The sequence below is a fragment of the Podarcis bocagei genome (assembly GCF_964188305.1).
Source record: "Podarcis bocagei genome assembly, chromosome: 2".
Lineage (NCBI taxonomy): Eukaryota > Metazoa > Chordata > Lepidosauria > Squamata > Lacertidae > Podarcis > Podarcis bocagei.
The window spans coordinates 118,876,469-118,894,554 of NC_138126.1; the positions used below are offsets into that span (position 1 = coordinate 118,876,469).

An 18,086-nucleotide genomic window follows, 5' to 3' on the forward strand; every position below is an offset into this window, starting at 1 on the left:
TGAAACAAAGCCGCTGATCTTTTGCTGATTGGGGAGAGATAAGGGATGCTAGCAGAACATCAGAGGCTGCCTGGGAGGGGAGAGGTAAAGACAGCAAACTTGCAGAGGAGGGAAACAGGAAGACTAAAGCAATAAGGAGAGAAATTAGAAGAAAAGGAGGAGCAAAAAACTGCTCCAGCTAAGGAAAGGACACGAAGGCAAACAAGAGGGAAGGGAGTGTTGAAAGGAAACAGCTGATCGGTGTGATCCGAAGAGAAATAAGGGATGCTAGCGGAGGCTGCCTGGGAGGGGGGGAGGTAAAAGCCCATGGATTTTTACATTGGGTCACCTCAAATTCACCATCAGATCACATAGCGTGTCCATGGCTACAGCCTGCACAAAAAAAATCACACACCCACTGTTGCGTGGGACCACTGTGGCGCAAAAACGTGGTTACAAAGCACGGATCCACATGGATCCTCAGGATTTTTACTTTGGGTCACCCCAAATTCACCATCAGATCACATGTCTGTGGCCACAGCATGAACCCCAAAAATCATACACCCACTGTTTCGTTCAGAATATTTTTTTTCTTGTTTTCCTCTAAAAACTAGGTGTGTCTTACGGTCAGGTGCGTCTTATGGAGCGAAAAATATACCGTGCTACACTATACTGCACCGAAACATTTAAATGTTTCTTTGATTGCCCTTGAACCTTCCTGCCATGCTTGTCATCCTCTCCTGCCACACCCTCTGACAACCACTGCTCTAGGGGTGTTGTAAACAAAAATTGCCCTTTTCCCTTATGGGGTACCCAAGAGCCCATATAGAGTCCTTACATAGGTTCCCTATTGGTAGGAGAAGATAACAGAGGCCAACCAGAGAATATTGAGAAGCAAAGCAGCTAGGAAGCTTGATCTTTATTTATCTGTTGCAACAGGGTGCTCCCCTCACCCGCAGGAGAGAGGAGGGACCCAGAAAAATGGCATGCAAGGCCTTATAAAAACTTTTGAAATTGCCACCCTGTAGATCAAGACCACCCCCAGAAACATCATACATACATCACAGAAGGGGTGTAACCTAAGACCACCCCTCAGATACATCGCACCTACATCACAGAAAAGGCGGTCTAAAACAGAAATTTGAATATTGTTTTTCTCTTGTTGTTTATCTCCTGTCTGGCAGGTTACTTGATTGGATACCCTGGGGATCCTGGCCAGTCTTTTGTAATGATAAATACTTAGTTCCTGGGCCAGGTCAAAGGCTCACACCCTATTCAAACACAGACATACCCTTAAGACAGGATAAAAAAATTCCTTCCAGTAGCACCTTAAAGACCAACTAAGTTAGTTCTTGGTATGAGCTTTCGTGTGCATGCACACTTCTTCAGATACATGCACACGAAAGCTCATACCAAGAACTAACTTAGTTGGTCTTTAAGGTGCTACTGGAAGGAATTTTTTTATTTTGACTATGGCAGACCAACACGGCTACCTATCTGTAACTGGAACCTTAAGACAGGATTTGTGAAGGAAAAGACAATGGGGAGGCTTTTCTACTTTGACCTTGCAGAGAAAACATTTGGTCAGTTTGGGAATCAAAATGGTTCCAGGTCGGTCTTCCTGTGCTGATCTATGTATGTGCTTGGTTGGTACGCTTATGAACATTACCATATATCTAAGGCCATACAATTCCTATCACAGGGGAGACTAACACGCTTCCTTCCCCACCTTGTAGGCATTTGCCAACGAGAAGATCTTTGGGGTACTGAGTGAAAAGCTATATGACCTGCTGCAGCTGGTGAGTAGTACCGTTTTGGCCCCCAGTCCCAGAAGTGGTACTTTGTGGGGGACCCGATCCTCAAGTGCAAGGAGCCAGAAGGGATTTAGGGAATGGATGTGGAAGGGGACCAAAAAAAGGGGGTGGGGAGGGCAAGGTTGGGTTTTGGGTAGAAGCAAAAAAGCTCTGCCCTGTGACCCACTTGTGTTGTGGGGGGTTTATATATGATGACCTGCCCCTTCCTTCCTTCCTGCCCCCAGGACTGGGAACAGCGCCAGGAGGAGGATAACCTCTTAATCGAGCGGATCCTGCTGCTGGTGCGCAATGTGCTGCACGTCCCGGCCGATCCCGATGAGGAGAAGGTACTCGCATGTCTGACTGGTGGGCACCCAATTGCGGTCAGGCTGCTACTGGTCTAGGGCTTTGCCTGAAGGTGCGAAAGAAGCACCTGAGCTTTTGCAGAGGTTCACCTACCTGTATCTCTGCTTTCGCAGTAGTCATTGCTTTGTTGTTGTTTTTATACCCCGTTTTAGGGTGAATTACTGTACTTTTCCGTGTACAAAATGAGGTTTTATATTTTAAAACCGTGTTTAAAAATTGGGGGGGGGGGTTGTCTTATACAGTGTTACCTCAGGTTACATATGCTTCAGGTTACATACGCTTCAGGTTACAGACTCCGCTAACCCAGAAATATTACCTCAGGTTAAGAACTTTGCTTCAGGATGAGAACAGAAATTGTGCTTCGGCGGCGCGGCGGCAGCAGGAGGCTCCATTAGCTAAAGTGGTGCTTCAGGTTAAGAACAGTTTCAGGTTAAGAACGGACCTCCGGAACGAATTAAGTACTTAACCCGTGGTACCACTGTACACGGATAGTACACATAGGTGGGACTTGGTTTTTGTTGCTGTGGTGAGCTGGAGATTGTCAGCGGCTATTGGGCGTGTTATTGGTGGCTTCGGCAAGGGCCCCCTGCCCCCAAAAGCTCAACAGCTCTGGGCAATCCTTTCCGTCTTATACATGGGGGCGTGTTATACCAGGAAAAATACTGTATATAATAATGGCTTGACTTAGGCTTGACTTGAAGCAGAGGCTTGCTGGCTTACACATTCACATTATACGCACATCACTACACATTCACCACGCTATCGTTAAATCTGCTGGATAAGGGGTGGAGGGGAACGGGAACAGTCATAGGTTTTGCTTGTCTCTGGTATATTGCAAGAGATTTGCTCGCTATGTCACGCTAGTACGTGAGGTGACATGATAGATTTCCACACACAACCTCTGCAGGAGTGAGGTGTGTCAGTAGTTCTGCTTAAAATGTGCATTGCACATTGTCTCCATTTAGATTATATAGGAGTAACCCTAGCAAAAATTTTGAGGGATTTTGCTCCTGGTCTGACATTGCAGACTAGGTTAGCACTGCTGAGCTACGGTTCTGGTAGTCGATCGGACTCCTGGAACAGATTACCGTATTTTTCGCCCCATAGGACGCACCTTTTCCCCTCCAAAAATGAAGGGGAAATGTGCCTGCGTCCTATGGGGCGAATGCATGGTTTCGTTGAAGCCTGGAGAGCGAGAGGGGTCGGTGCACACTGACCCCTCTCGCTCTCCAGGCTTCAGGAAGCTCTGCGCAACCCTCAGGAGACCGGCTCCGAGGGTTGCGCAGAGCTGCCTGCAATCCCGGGATCAGCGCACTTCTCCCCATCGCCAGCCCCACAAGCTCGGGGGACAGCGGGGAGGCAGAGCGTGCCTTCCCACTGTTCCCCGACCTGGTTCTTCCAGCCCCGCACCTGGGGGGGGGGAATAATTTTTTTTTCTTTATTTTCCCCCCAAAAAACTAGGTGCGTCCTATGGGGCGCAAAATACGGTATGTTCGAGAACCACGACACCACTGTATATATATTTAACACAAACTTATTGTTCCTTGGAATGCAGTTTGAAAGCCAGCAACGGATAGTATCCCTGTCCTCAACAACCACAGTGTCCTTCCTTCCTTCCTTCCTTCCTTCCTTCCTTCCTTCCTTCCTTCCTTCCTTCCCCTCACCCCTTGGTATCCCTACTCAGAAGAAGAAGCACCTTAGGCCATGAGGACCCCGGTGCCCTTGTACTCAGGCTCCTGTGGTCTTTCCCATAGAACATTGACGACGATGCCAACACTCATGACCGGGTGCTATGGGCCATCCATATCAGTGGCATGGATGATCTGCTCAAATTCTTGGCCAGCTCCCAGAGCGAGCAGCAGTGGAGCTTACATGTGCTTGAGATCATCTCCCTTATGTTCCGGGACCAGGTAAGTAAGGGGAGGAGGAAGAGGGTTGGGCAAGGCGGGCGATAATCTTCAGGTGGCTGAACCCAGGCCTGTTGAATTGCTGGTTGGGCTGTCCATTGGATACAGTCTCTGTGTTAGAAGTTGGCAGTGCTATTTTTCTAGAAAAAGGGGAGTCGGAGCTCTCCATGAACACCTCCCTTGTTCTCGTATACAGTCGTACCTTGGAAGTCAAACAGAATCTGTTCCAGAAGTCTGTTTGACTTCCAAAATGTTCAGAAACCAAGGCGTGGCTTCAGATTGGCTGCAGGAAGCTCCTGCAGCCAATCGGAAGCTCCGTCGGCCGTTCGGCTTCCAAAAGAATGTTTGAAAACCAGAACACTCACTTCCGGGTTTCGATCTTTCGGGAGCCGATTTGTTCGGGAGCCAAGGCATTCGAGATACACAGTACGACTGTAATGGCAATGGCGCCCGCCAGAGAGTTGCCGGAAATGAGTTTCCGGCTGAAGAAACGCTCTTGAAGTGGGAATGAAGCCCCAGGAATTTAGTGGCATTCAAAACTTATATACTGTAGAAAGGGAAGAAGGAAAAGGGAGAGTTTGAATACAAGACGAAAGAGGAGATGGCAATAGTTTTCACCTGTACTTGTGAGAGACTTGTGGGGTGGGGTGTAATTGGGACAGTTTTTGGTGGGTTGGGAAACAGCGGTTGCTAACAAAACTAGTGAATAATAATTTTATTTATTTATTTATACCCCACCCATCTGGCTGGGCTTCCCCAGCCACTCTGGGCGGCTTCCAACAAAATATTAAAATACCGTAATGCATCAAACATTAAAACTTCCCTAACCAGGGCTGCCTTCCGATGTCTTCTAAAAGTTTGGTAGTTGTTGTGCTCTTTGACATCTGGTGGGAGGGCGTTCCACAGGGCGGGCGCCACTACCGAGAAGGCCCTTTGCCTGGTTCCCTGTAACTTGGCTTCTCGCAGGGAGGGAACCGCCAGAAGGCCCTCAGCGCTAAACCTCAGTGTCCGGGTAGAACGATGGAGGTGGAGACGCTCCTTCAGATATATTGGACCGAGTATATCTGAGATACATAGGAACAGGACTTCCAGGTTTAGAGACAATGTGCCTTCAGATAACGCATGCGAAGGGCAAAAACGGACATGTCTTGAGCGTGGTCATTTTGTGAGTCTTTTCACCTGGTCACTGTTAGGTGAAGTGATGGGTGAGTTAGTTGACATTACCCAAGGATGGGGAGTCTGTCCCCTTTTAGATCTCGCTGTTCTCTAGCAGGCTGCCTTGCTGACGAAGCCAGCAGGGCCCAGCGGCCAGACATGTTGGGTGTTTCAGTCCATCAACATCTAAATGGCCACAGGTTAACCTTCCCCGGTCAAACCTAACACGGTTGTCCTTATGTTTAGCATTTTGTAAGCCTTCTCAAAGTTGGGAGGCACAGAAGACAGGCAGAAAGATTGCCTTGTCCTATAGGCAACCTGCAGTGACTACTCTCTGCCTGGGATGGGCTTGGTATTGGGTGAGCCTAGCTTGGCTTGCAGGAAGTCACAGAGGTCCGTGTCCCCAACAGAACCCAGAGCAACTGGCAGCAACAGGGCAGGCCCGCTCAGCCAAGGAGCAGAGCGCAGACGCCGCTGAATTGGAGCACCTGAGGCAGAAGGAGTTGGCTGAGAAGAAGAGCCGAGTTCTCCAGCGGAGCAGCAGGTGAGGCAGGGTGGATTCGATTTAAATCAAATCGATTTAAATCACTAGTCAGTAAGACCTGTGCTTCTAACACTTCTGATCCTTGATTCAAACTATGCTTGTTCCCCCGATATATGCATCTGCTTCTCCCTTTCCCCGCAGGCACTCTCGTTTCGGTGGCTGCTACGTCATTCAGGGCCTGAAGTCTTTTGGAGACAGAGACGTTGTGATGCATAAGGGACTGCAGAATGTAAGTTGATGTGGGTGCAGGTGTGTGGGTGTGTGTGGTGGGGAGAGTCGTTGCCTGGCAGCGCTCAAAGTGGAAGGCCTCCCTTTGCTACTTTGGGTTGCGAAGTGTGTTAAGTATAGTAATTTAATTCGCAGACATTGTAAATGCTTGCATGCATTAGGTAAAGGACCCCTGACCATTATGTCCATTCGTGACCGACTCTATTTATTTATTTATACATATATACATACATACATACATACATACCCCGCCCGTCTGGCTGGGCTTCCCCAGCCACTCTGGGCGGCTTCCAAAAAAATACTAAAATACTGTAATACATCAAACATTAAAAGCTTCCCTAAACAGGGCTGCCTTCAGATGTCTTCTAAAAGTTTGGTAGTTATTTTCCTCTTTGACATCTGGTGGGAGGGTGTTCCACAGGGCGGGTGCCACTACCGAGAAGGCCCTCTGCCTGGTTCCCTGTAACTTGGCTTCTCGCAGCGAGGGAACCGCCAGAAGGCCCTCGGCGCTGGACCTCAGTGTCCAGGCAGAACAATGGAGGTGGAGACGCTCCTTCAGGTATACTGGACCGAGGCTGTTTAGGGCTTTAAAGGTCAGCACCAACACTTTGAATTGTACTCGGAAACGTACTGGGAGCCAATGTAGGTCTTACCGGTGTTATATGGTCTCAGCGGCCACTCCCAGTCACCAGTCTAGCTGCCACATTCTGGATTAATTGTAGTTTCTGGGTCACCGCTGCAGCCATCCCGACCTTCGTATCTTCTCTGCTCTCTCCTGTTCCTGGGCAGGTGAAGAACTACAGCCACGATCTGGCCAAGGAGGTACGGCGGGTGCCAAAGAGGCGCCAGCTTGCCCGTGATGGCGAGGGCGTCTCTCGCCGCTCAGCCCTCAATGTAAGGCTTTTCCTCAAGGAGTTCTGCGTGGAGTTTTTGGAGAACTGCTACAATCGCCTGATGTGTCTGGTCAAGGTGAGAGTGGTGTCTGTATCCTGCCAAGCTAGTTTGGGGTGGCAAATGGAGTGTCCTGGAAAAGGGAACAGGGAGGGGAGGGATGTTGGTGGTCTTGGGCAGAGCTGCAGCATTGTCTTCCTTGGGGATATCGGTTCCTTAACATAAAAGTGCCAACTCAGCCGGATCTGGCAAGACGTCATCCTTATTTCTGTTCCAGATCAGAACTTTGTATTTTAAGGATTTGATTTTAACTTTTGTCATTGGGCAGTAAGAGTTTAATCCAGTGACGTCGTTGCACAAACAAAACAGTTTCCACTTGTGCAACACACCCTCCCCCACCTCGAAAAAAATCTGCATCGGAGAGTTGGAGGAACTCCCAGACTGGATTGCCGGTTAATGACTTTGCTGGATACAACCCAGTATAAATATTGTAAAGAAAAACCGGTGCTGGTTGGTGTGATGGGTGACAAATGCCCTGGAAGCACATGGAGATGAATAGGTCTCATAAAGACCTCCCTCCAGTCCTTTCTTATTGTGCAAATAAAGAAAGATAGAAAGGTGCAAATGTTCATATTTTACAGTGGTACCTCAGGTTAAGTACAGTGGTACCTCAGGTTACATATGCTTCAGGTTACATACGCTTCAGGTTACAGACTCCGCTATCCCAGAAATAGTGCTTCAGGTTAAGAACTTTGCTTCAGGATGAGAACAGAAATCGGTCTCCGGCAGTGCGGCGGCAGCGGGAGGCCCCATTAGCTAAAGTGGTGCTTCAGGTTAAGAACAGTTTCAGGTTAAGTACAGACCTCCGGAACGAATTAAGTACTTAACCTGAGGTACCACTGTACTTAATTCGTTCCGGAGGTCCATACTTAACCTGAAACTGTTCTTAACCTGAAGCACCACTTTAGCCAATGGGGCCTTCTGCTTCTGTCGCGCCGCCAGAGCCCGAGTTCTGTTCTCATCCTGAAGCAAAGTTCTTAACCTGAAGCACTATTTCTGGGTTAGTGGAGTCTGTAACCTGAAGCGTATGTAACCTGAGGTACCAGAGTATATAGAAGTTACCACCACTGTGCTCTGCATCTGAAATTTCTTGCAGTCCACTGTGCACATAATAGGAACCCAAACAAAAAGGAGCAGTAACAGGATCAGCTGCTTCCTCTTGACGTTCCTCTTCTCTCTTCTCCCCCGTCCTGCAGGATCACCTGATCAGGGAGAAGGCCCAGCAGCATGATGAGACCTACTACTTATGGGCCATGGCTTTTTTCATGGCCTTCAACCGGGCTTCATCTTTCCAACCTCAGCTGGTTTCTGAAACGGTTAGCGTTCGGACTTTCTACTTCATTGAGCAGAGCCTGACCAAATACTATGAGATGTTACTTATGGATAAGAAGGAGGCTACTTCTTGGTCTAGAAGGTAAGGGGGGGGGATTAGTCACCCTGTGGAATGGCCTGCTGGGTTCCCCCCTCTTGTTTTGGCTGTGCGACTGAGTGCTTTTGTCACTTGCCCTCTCATCCTGTCTTCCCCTGTCTCTCCAGGATGCATCTGGCTCTCAAAGCCTACCAGGAACTGCTAACGACGGTGCACGAAATGGACCGTTCTCAGGAAGAAGCTTTGCGCAACAGCAGCCACATCATAAAGAGTGAGGATTTTTAGTTGTAGAAAACACAACCTCTTAGGACAGAGGTTTTCAACCTTTTGGAGTCCGTGGATCCCTTGACCTACTACATTCTTTCTGCGGCACCCCTGTGGGGCCAAGGAGCCCAGTTGTGTCACCCCTTGCTTGCAGAACTGGCAGCCCCTCACCCTTTTCGAAATACCTTCCCCTTGGGGAGTGCTCCCTTGGCCTCCTCTTCTCCCCTCTCCTTGGGAGTCCTCTGGGCTGCCGCCCCTGGTCTCTGAGCTGTCCTCCCTGCCCCCAAAAGAGGTGCCTCCTCACACTGCCCCACAGGGGCCTGGGAAGCACCCCCTGGCCAGCCCCAGAGGCACTATTCACCTGCGGAGCTTGAAGCCAGGGGTGTTGCAACAAACAGCTGTGCAAGCCTTTGGCAGGCAGAGATGCGAGAGGGCATCAGAGGAGGGAAGGAAGGGAAGAGGGACGGAGGCCAGTGTTGCCCGTGGCACCCCTGACCATCATTCAAGGCACTCCAGGGTGCCACAGCACACTGGTTGAAAACCACTGTCTTAGAACAATGTTCTGTCTGTGCTTAAGACCCAGTTCAGATTGAGAGGCAATGACCAATGTAGTCTTGGTTGACCACAAATTTGACATGAGCCAACAGTGTGACGCGGCAGCTAAAAAAGTCAATGCAATTCTGGGCTGCATCAATAGGAGCATAGCATCTAGATCAAGGGAAGTAATAGTGCCACTGTATTCTGCTCTGGTCAGACCTCACCTGGAGTACTGTGTCCACTTCTGGGCACCACAGTTCAAGAAGGACACTGACAAACTGGAACGTGTCCAGAGGAGGGCAACCAAAATGGTCAAAGGCCTGGAAACGATGCCTTAGGAGGAATGGCTAAGGGAGCTGGGCATGTTTAGCCTGGAGAAGAGGAGGTTAAGGGGTGATATGATAGCCATGTTCAAATATATAAAAGGATGTCACATAGAGGAGGGAGAAAGGTTGTTTTTCTGCTGCTCCAGAGAAGCGGACACAGAGCAATGGATCCAAACTACAAGAAAGAAGATTCCACCTAAACATTAGGAAGAACTTCCTGACAGTAAGAGCTGTTCGACAGTGGAATTTGCTGCCAAGGAGTGTGGTGGAGTCTCCTGCTTTGGAGGTCTTTAAGCAGAGGCTTGACAACCATATGTCAGGAGTGCTCTGATGGTGTTTCCTGCTTGGCAGGGGGTTGGACTCGATGGCCCTTGTGGTCTCTTCCAACTCTATGATTCTATGACTTGAGAGCTTTATGTGTTGGGTGGATGTGCTGTCTTAGGTAGCCTCAAGAGCACATAGGTGACAATGGAGAAGAAAGAAATGGTTGTCCGCTTGCTCTTGTTTTCAATTTATGAATTGCCATTTATACATGTCTTTTTAGAAATATTATCTCTAAGAAACAGCTAAGCCACTGAAGATCTTGTTGGAAAGACAATAGAAAACAAGCACCTAAAACAGAGACTTTTCCATACAGCTGGATAAGCTTGTCAAAACAAAAATGTCTTCTGTTTCACGGAAGTACCGATAGTAGGCACTGGTCAGGGATATTGTTCCCCATAACGGGGGCATCTGCTCTGAATCCCAGCTCCGAGTTACTGTGGAGAGGGCTTTTGATATTTTTTGGACTTGGAAGGGAAAACTCCTGCAGGACACAGTGACCCTGTTGGCTATTTGCAGATAAGTTGCGCTGCAGAAAGCATGCTGGGGAGACCACACATTACAAGGAACACAAAATAACTTTAGCTAGGTTTTAATAACAAAAACTCCTTTTACACTAAACATATCAATAAGCACGACCCAACCACCAGGGTACTGAGAGAGCTAGGTGCTGCTCTTTATATACTATACCCAATTGCTGACACAGCTTAATTAACACAACTTAACAGCACCTGCTATACTAATTCACAGCTGTAAAACTAGGTCACATTATTTGCTCTGGCCCTTAAAGACATACACATCTTGTGGAACAATAATGAACCTTCAAATTTAAATAGACCATTCAACAGACCCTACTGGGTCTATAAGGCAACCTCAAGGAACCTGGTCGTGAGCTGTACACAGGTTGCCCGGCCCCCAAGTGGATTTAGCATGAAGTGCTTAGGATCCTATTCCTTCCGCCATTTTTTTTCTTGTAGAGCAGGAAACGCTGGCTTGTGTGCACGGATAACACTAACAACATTATACATGACTTAGCCATTTTTCACCTTCTCACCCCTTGCCTTTTCCTGCAAGACCTATTGCAGTCGTTAAGAGTCGTCAACAGGCTCATCTCAGCTATCTGCCAATCTCCCATTCCCACCACCCTTCTGAGTAATACCCCTCCCCACCTTCTCTCTATATAGAAGGATCTGGCAACTTCTGTTTCAGTGTATCTGAAGAAGTGTGCATGCACACGAAAGCTCATACCAAGAACTAACTTAGTTGGTCTTTAAGGTGGTACTGGAAGGAATTTTTTTATTTTGACTAACAACATGACCACTTCTTTCTCCCAGACAACATTTTCTACTTGATGGAGTACCGCGAGCTGTTCCTCACCCTCTTCCGTAAGTTTGATGCCACAAAACAGCCCAGGTCATTCCTGAAAGATCTGGTGGAGACCACTCACCTTTTCTTGAAGATGCTGGAGAGATTTTGCAAAGGGAGGAGCAGCCTAGTGGTCCAGGTATATTGCTGTCTGGGGACAAAGTCCTTTCCATGCGGGGAAGCTGGCGGGTCCCAAGTAGGCCGCACTAGGCCTCTCCATTTCAGCCAAGCCACACAGACCTGCCCTTCCCTATATGTCATATAGGGTGTCAGGTGTGGGGATAGGTAAGGGTGGGGCTTTGCAGACACCAACAAACAGCTGATTGGCAGTACCTGCGAAACCAAGCTGATCGTTGGCGTCTGTGAAGCACTGCGCACACTTTCTGGGCCCGAGAGGATTTATTTTTTTATAATGTATTAAAGATTTTCTTGATTTACAAAGGTATGTGCAATGTCTCTCGTATTTTTTTTCCACGTAACCCATTATTATTATTATTATTATTATTATTATTATTATTATTATTATTATTTACAAATCAGTTTCATTTGTTGAGACATTAGGAAGAATAGGGTGAAAGATGAGTGGGGGTGGGGTCGGGTGGCGATGTTTCTATTTTACTTAAAATATATGTGGGGTTTTGTGTCAGCGTTGCTCGTGCAGGTTCTCTGCTGTTCACTTGTGTTCCTTTGGTGGTGAGAGAGGTTGGGGTTGGCCTAGGGCAGGGGTCTGCAACCTTTAAGACAAAAGGAGCCACTTGGACCCGTTTCCGAAGAAAAAACAACAACTGGGAGCCGCAAAACCATTGCGACATTTAAAGCATGCGCGCCTCTGCCCTCCGATCTGACAGTGGGTGGGAAGGTGACGTTGGGACGGTGCGTGACTAACGCACGCACCGCCCCCATGCGACGTCACAGCCAGTACAGCGCCTGCCACAGTGGGGAGTGTCGGGGCACACAATGCGCCTCCTCCGCCCCGGAGCCACGACAAAGGTGTAAAAGAGCCACATGCGGCTCCGGAGCTGCGGGTTGCAGACCCCTGGCCTAGGGTGTGGCTGTTCATTTGGGGTTGGCTGTGGTGGTCTTTGTTTTCATGTGTGAGTGGGGTGGGTGGGTGTTTTGGATCAGGTTAGCCATATTGATTCGTATGCTGTTGGTGCATTTTTATCATTGTCTTGTTGGGCTGTGTATGTGATAAAGGGGAGCCATGCCAGGGTGAAGGCGTCTTCTATTTGTCCCCGTGTCAGTTTCAGTTTATTGGTTAATTTTTCTAGTAAGGCGAGAGGATTGATTTAATCACTTTCCCTGGGTCGTGCTGGCGGAGGAAGGGTTCTAGGACTGCTATACTTCTGTCAGCAGCCCCCTTTCCTCAAAAGCTGGCTCAGAAACCAGGAAGCTGTTGGTTGGTTTGTTGCAGAGCAAGAAAATCAAGAGGAAGAAGAAGCCTGCTAGCTCGGCTGTGCAGCCCCGAGCACCTGAGGAGCTGGAGAAGATGTGGACGGGGCTGGCTGAGCAAATTGATAAATGCATCAAGGTAGGATAATGGGAAATAACCAGTCTTGACACAGCAGCTTGGGGGCTCCTGCATTTTGTTTTCTAGCTGTCTGGAAACGGAGAGCGGCGCTTTTGCAGCTCTCTTGTTTGATCCAGTTCTAAAATGCACAAGGTTCTGAAGTCATAAAGGTAAAGGGACCCCTGACCACTAGGTCCAGGCGTGGCCGATTCTGGGGTTGTGGCGCTCATCTCGCTCTATAGGCCGAGGGAGCCGGCGTACAGCTTCCAGGTCATGTGGCCAGCATGACTAAGCCGCTTCTGGCGAACCAGAGCAGCGCACGGAAACGCCGTTTATCTTCCCGCCAGAGCGGTACCTATTTATCTACTTGCACTTTGACATGCTTTCAAACTGCTAGGTTGGCAGGAGTCTGAAGTCATAGGAAAACACAAAAGGGAACTGCCTTTTGCTATCAACTTGGCCCACCTAGCAGTCTCTCTTGTGCAGTGCCTGTCTAGGGTTTCAGAAAGGGACCTTTGCCGTCCCCATCTAGAGACGCCAGGGCTTGAATCTGGGGCGCTTCTACACACAAAGCTCTACCATTGAGTTGCAACCACTCCTCAAAAGTCATGCAGAGCTTTGCATACAGATACGGGTACAGGGGAAAAAAATTAAGACTCAAATATTCTGGGGTTGTTGTTTTTTTAAGTCTTCCAAGTGCATGGGAAAATTAAATAAGGCAAAGGGGGTAAAACCCCTCACCCACCTCTTGAGCAATTTTATAGTAAGGTAAAGGGGACCCCTGACCATTAGGTCCAGTCATGGCCGACTCTGGGGTTGCGGCGCTCATCTCGCTCTATAGGCCGAGGGAGCCGGCGTACAGCTTCCGGGTCATGTGGCCAGCATGACTAAGCCGCTTCTGGCGAACCAGAGCAGCGCATGGAAACGCCGTTTACCTTCCCGCTGGAGTGGTACCTATTTATCTACTTGCACTTTGACGTGCTTTCGAACTGCTAGGTGGGCAGGAGCAGGGACTCAGCAATAGGAGCTCACCCCGTCACGGGGATTCGAACCGCCGACCTTCTGATCGGCAAGTCCTAGGCTCTGTGGTTTAACCCACAGAACCACCCACGTCCCTAATATTTTGCAAAAGGAAGTAAATTGTCTGTGTTCCAGTTGGAAAATTCTATTTATTACATACTACATTTGTATCCAACTTTTACTGCAAGAAGCTCAAGGTGGCACGCATGGTCCCCCCCCCCTTTTTATTCTACCAACAACCTTATGAGGTAGGAGAGAGGGGGTGACTGGCCCAAGCTCACCTTACACCACTCTGGCTCTGATAGTACTGCCTAGTGTAGTGATCATATTTTCTAGTTGTGTGAAGTCTGTCTATTGGTCTGTGAATGTTCAGCTGCCAACAGTGGTTTGGTAACACTTGTTTTTCAGTTTCGCTTTTGCATCTTGCTAAATTCTTCTCGAGAGGTGTGAAAACTGATGATAGTAGTGCAATAGTGCACTGAATTTTCTCAGCCATCATTCATGCAGTTCCTTCTGGAAGCCAGTAGGGGGTAGGGTTGCTAACTTTCCAAATGTTGAGCTGGTTTTGTAAGTCCTCTAGCCCTATTTTGAGATGGCGCCACAGCCTCCTTTCAGAATATATGATAAAAAGCATGTGTTTGGAAATGCAGGCAGGCTTGCGATCTGGAAACGCATTAAAATTAAAAATGTTCCTATCATTTGACGGGCAAAAGAATTCTGCCCTGGTCGAACAGAACTCTCCAGTGCGTGTGGCAGAAAAACCTTAGTGTGAATCTGCATTCAATCCTTCCTCTTTGAAAGTTTACTTACTTTATTAATCTTGCCCTTGTTGGGAATACATCTGGCATCTTTCTTTTTCTTTTTTTAAAAATTATTTATAAACCTAAACTTTTCAGGTTTATACATTTCATTAATTTTACAATCATTTTAACATTTCAAAGCTTGACTTCCTTCCCCCTCTTTCTGCAGTTCCTTGAATTTATTCTTTAATATATTCTGCATATCCAAATTCATTTATTTTGCTCATTTAATATACTCTTACGAAACTTTAGGTTACTACAGTAATACTGCCATTGTTTTTATTTGTTTGCAGTTTGTCTGTAAATATTGAATAAACCATTTCCATTCTTTTATAAAAAGATTTCTTATCCTTCCGGTTAGTTTCGCCATTTCTGCCTATTCCATAAGTTTTTGTATCCATTCTTCTTTCGTTAAGACTTCTTTCCATTTTGGGGCAAATAACATTCTTGATGCTGTAGTTATGTACATACAGTGGTGCCCCGCGAGACGAACGCCTCGCGAGACGAAAAACTCGCAAGACGAAAGGTTTTTTCGTTTTCGAGTTGCTTCGCAAGACGAATTTCCCTATGGGCTTGCTTCGCAAAACGAAGCTTGCCCCCGCACCCCGGACCTCTTTTGAAGCAAGGGGCGGCGGGGAGAAGATTGCTTCTCCCCGTTGCCAGCCCCGCAATCCCCGCGCGTGCGCCTTCCCCTCTCTCCCCGGACCCCTTTTGAACCAAGGGGCGGCAACGGGGAGAAGTGATTCTCCCCGCTGCCCCTTCCCTTGCTTTAAAACAGATTGATTTTCAATGCATTCCTATGGGAAACCGTGCTTCGCAAGACGAAAAACTCGCAAGAAGAAAAAACTTGCGGAACGAATTAATTTCATCTTGCGAGGCACCACTGTATATAAATTTCTGTACAATTTATGTCAGGGGTAGGCAAACTAAGGCCCGGGGGCCGGATGCGGCCCAATTGCCTTCTCAATCCAGCCCAAGGATGGTCCAGGAATCAGCGTGTTTTCACATGAGTAGAAAGTGTCCTTTTATTTAAAATGCATCTCTGAGTTATTTGTGGGGCCTGCCTGGTGTTTTTACATGAGTAGAATGTGTCCTTTTATTTAAAGTGCATCTCTGGGTTATTCGTGGTTCATAGGAATTCGTTCATTTTTTATTTTATTTTTTCAAAATATAGTCCGGCCCACCACGGTGGACCGGCCCACAGCTGAGAAAGTTTGCTGACCCATGATTTAGGTAGTTCTGTCCCTATAATTCCCAAAAGAAAAGCTCCTGGGTTTTTTTACACAAAGGTTGTTTTCCTGCATCTCTTTCTTGCCGTCAGGGTCCTGAGCCTCTCCCGGAGGACGTTGTCCCTTTTGATGCTGCATCGGAAATTCCACTGGAGGAGCAGCGAGCTGAGGCCATGGTACGGATCCAGGACAGTCTACTGGCTGGCCAGGCACCTGAAGCTCTGTCCCTCTTGCGGTCAGCAAGGTAAGGAAGTGGCTTCAAGGAATGTATCCGTGTCCTTAATAGTCTGTGAAGGACTATTGATGAATCAGAGGAGCTACAGTAATAGATTTGGAAGAGGCTCAAGGGCCATCTAGCCCAACCCCTTGCAAATACAGTGGTACCTCGGGTTACATACGCTTCAGGTTACAGACTCCACTAACCCAGAAATAGTACCTGGGGTTAAGAACTTTGCTTCAGGATGAGAACAGAAATCGTGCTCCGGCGGCACAGCAGCAGCAGGAGGCCCCATTAGCTAAAGTGGTGCTTCAGGTTAAGAACAGTTTCAGGTTAAGAACAGACCTCCAGAACAAATTAAATACTTAACCCGAGGTACCACTGTAGATATAATGAAAAATACTCTGGAACAGTGCTCATGCGATTATGTAATCACTGTTCACTACATAATCTGTTCCAGAGTATTTTTCATTATATCTATCTATATCTTTCTACTTACGAGTGTTGAACTAATTGGCTGATTATACAAAGCTTCACAGCTTGCTCTCCGCTGGGTAAAGTCTGGCACCGTGATTTATTTAAGGACTTTCAGAGACTTCAGTTTGTTAGTTTTGATGTTTTGAATTATTCCAATAAGAGCTGTTCAGCAGTGGAACAGACTCCCATTAGAGGTGATGGATTCTCCTCCTTGACGGTTTGAAAGCAGATGGTTGGGTGGCCATCTGTCATGGATGCTTTAGCCGAGATTCCTGTACAGTGGTACCTCGGGTTAAGAACTTAATTCGTCCCAGAGGTCCATTCTTAATCTGAGACTGTTCTTAACCTGAAGCACCACTTTAGCTAATGGGGCCTCCTGTTGCTGCCGCGCCGCCAGAGCCCAATTTCTGTTCTTATCCTGAAGCAAAGTTCTTAACCTGAAGCGTATGTAAGCTGATGCGTATGTAACCCGAGGTATCACTGTAGTGATGTTTTCTGGATTATCACCCTTGTTCACAATTCTATAGTTGCTGAAGGGGTGTGTGGGCATGTGGACTTGGTTTTGACCCAGTCCTTGATGTTGGAGGGCAGGAAGTATCAACCCTACGCTGCCCTATCTGTTGCCCACAGCTAATAACTCCCACTTTCCTTCTATTCTGTAAGGGAGGTGTGGCCAGAAGGTGATGTTTTTGGGTCGTCCTCCCTTGGCCCAGATGAAGAGACAGAGCTGCTGAGACAAATCTTCTTCGCCAGCCTGCCTCGTGAGTGTCCGTTCTCCATGAGTCAAGTAGAAAGGACAGCAACAGGGCAGGAGGGAGGGCTCCTAAAGATCTTCCCAAGGGAAGTCCCGCCTTCCCTTACGGTGGATCCTCAAATGTCCTTACATTTGACACGCCCCTTCAAATGCACGCAGGACAAATGGCACCCGAGACCGATGAACCTGAGGAGGCAGCTGAAGAAGAGGAAGTCGCTGAGGAAGAGTTGGCGTCTGTAAACGTGTCAGAAAAGGAGTTCAGTTTCCTGGATTACATGAAGCGGTAAACAGGGTGTTGTTTTTTGTAAGAGCTTTCCCCCCCCCCCATCCTTCTGTATGCCCAGGGTGTTTCAAATGTCTTGAGGCTGTTTCCTCTGGCATTTTTGCCCATGTCATTTTTTAACACCCTTCCCCAATCTATCATAAGGGCTAGAAACTTCACTTAACGAAAAGAGAGACTGAACTTTAGGAAGCTGAATTCTGTGCCCATTACCACGTTTTGCGCTTCTGTGGAGGTGCAGTGTGCAAGCAGCCCTGACTATAAATATCTCGCCCTGGTCTTTACGCTATGGTTACCAGATTTTTTTCAATGAATCTGGAGACACTTTTTTTTTTAAAAAAAAGCTGAGTAGCAACAGGGAGTCAGTAGTGAGGGGTGGTGAGGCAAAAGACCTTGGGACTAAGCACACATGCATATTGTATAAAGGTGCAAAGCCCTCTGTCAGGGAACTGACATCGGAGCAGAGGGGAGAGGCGAAGCTCCCGGATTCTGCAGGAGAGGGAACGAGTAAGGGAAGAGAGAGAACGTCATCTGGGGAAGGAAGTCCAGGTGACACCAGGAAGAAGGGAGAGGCAGAGAGCATCTCGGAGGTGAGGCTCCGAGACTCTTCCAGTGAAGTCAGTGAGGAGGGTGGAGGACCACCACTCGGCACGCCCACTCTGCGCAGAAGGCTTCTGCGCAGAGAGGCGAGGCG

The 18,086-nt window shown here is 48.0% G+C and overlaps 1 protein-coding gene and 1 long non-coding RNA gene across 5 annotated transcripts in view; one reads left to right on the forward strand and one right to left on the reverse strand.

Moving 5' to 3' along the window:
* Positions 1 to 18,086, forward strand: part of TIMELESS (timeless circadian regulator) — a 108,021-nt gene that overhangs the window by 17,084 nt on the left and 72,851 nt on the right. For all 4 annotated transcript variants that reach the window (XM_081181259.1, XM_081181256.1, XM_081181258.1 and 1 more), the window contains exons 5-17: positions 1,716 to 1,778; positions 2,018 to 2,119; positions 3,893 to 4,048; positions 5,611 to 5,744; positions 5,886 to 5,973; positions 6,762 to 6,941; positions 8,120 to 8,337; positions 8,460 to 8,563; positions 11,075 to 11,244; positions 12,520 to 12,636; positions 15,757 to 15,908; positions 17,022 to 17,119; positions 17,272 to 17,395. In XM_081181259.1, coding sequence (XP_081037385.1) covers positions 1,716 to 1,778; positions 2,018 to 2,119; positions 3,893 to 4,048; positions 5,611 to 5,744; positions 5,886 to 5,973; positions 6,762 to 6,941; positions 8,120 to 8,337; positions 8,460 to 8,563; positions 11,075 to 11,244; positions 12,520 to 12,636; positions 15,757 to 15,908; positions 17,022 to 17,119; positions 17,272 to 17,395 — 1,706 coding nt within the window. The remainder of the gene's footprint in view (positions 1 to 1,715; positions 1,779 to 2,017; positions 2,120 to 3,892; positions 4,049 to 5,610; positions 5,745 to 5,885; positions 5,974 to 6,761; positions 6,942 to 8,119; positions 8,338 to 8,459; positions 8,564 to 11,074; positions 11,245 to 12,519; positions 12,637 to 15,756; positions 15,909 to 17,021; positions 17,120 to 17,271; positions 17,396 to 18,086) is intronic.
* On the reverse strand, positions 871 to 1,678 carry LOC308581466. Its single transcript, XR_014005094.1, has 2 exons — positions 1,490 to 1,678; positions 871 to 1,271 (listed from the first exon to the last, which is right to left on the reverse strand). It is a non-coding gene; the product is annotated as an uncharacterized lncRNA (long non-coding RNA).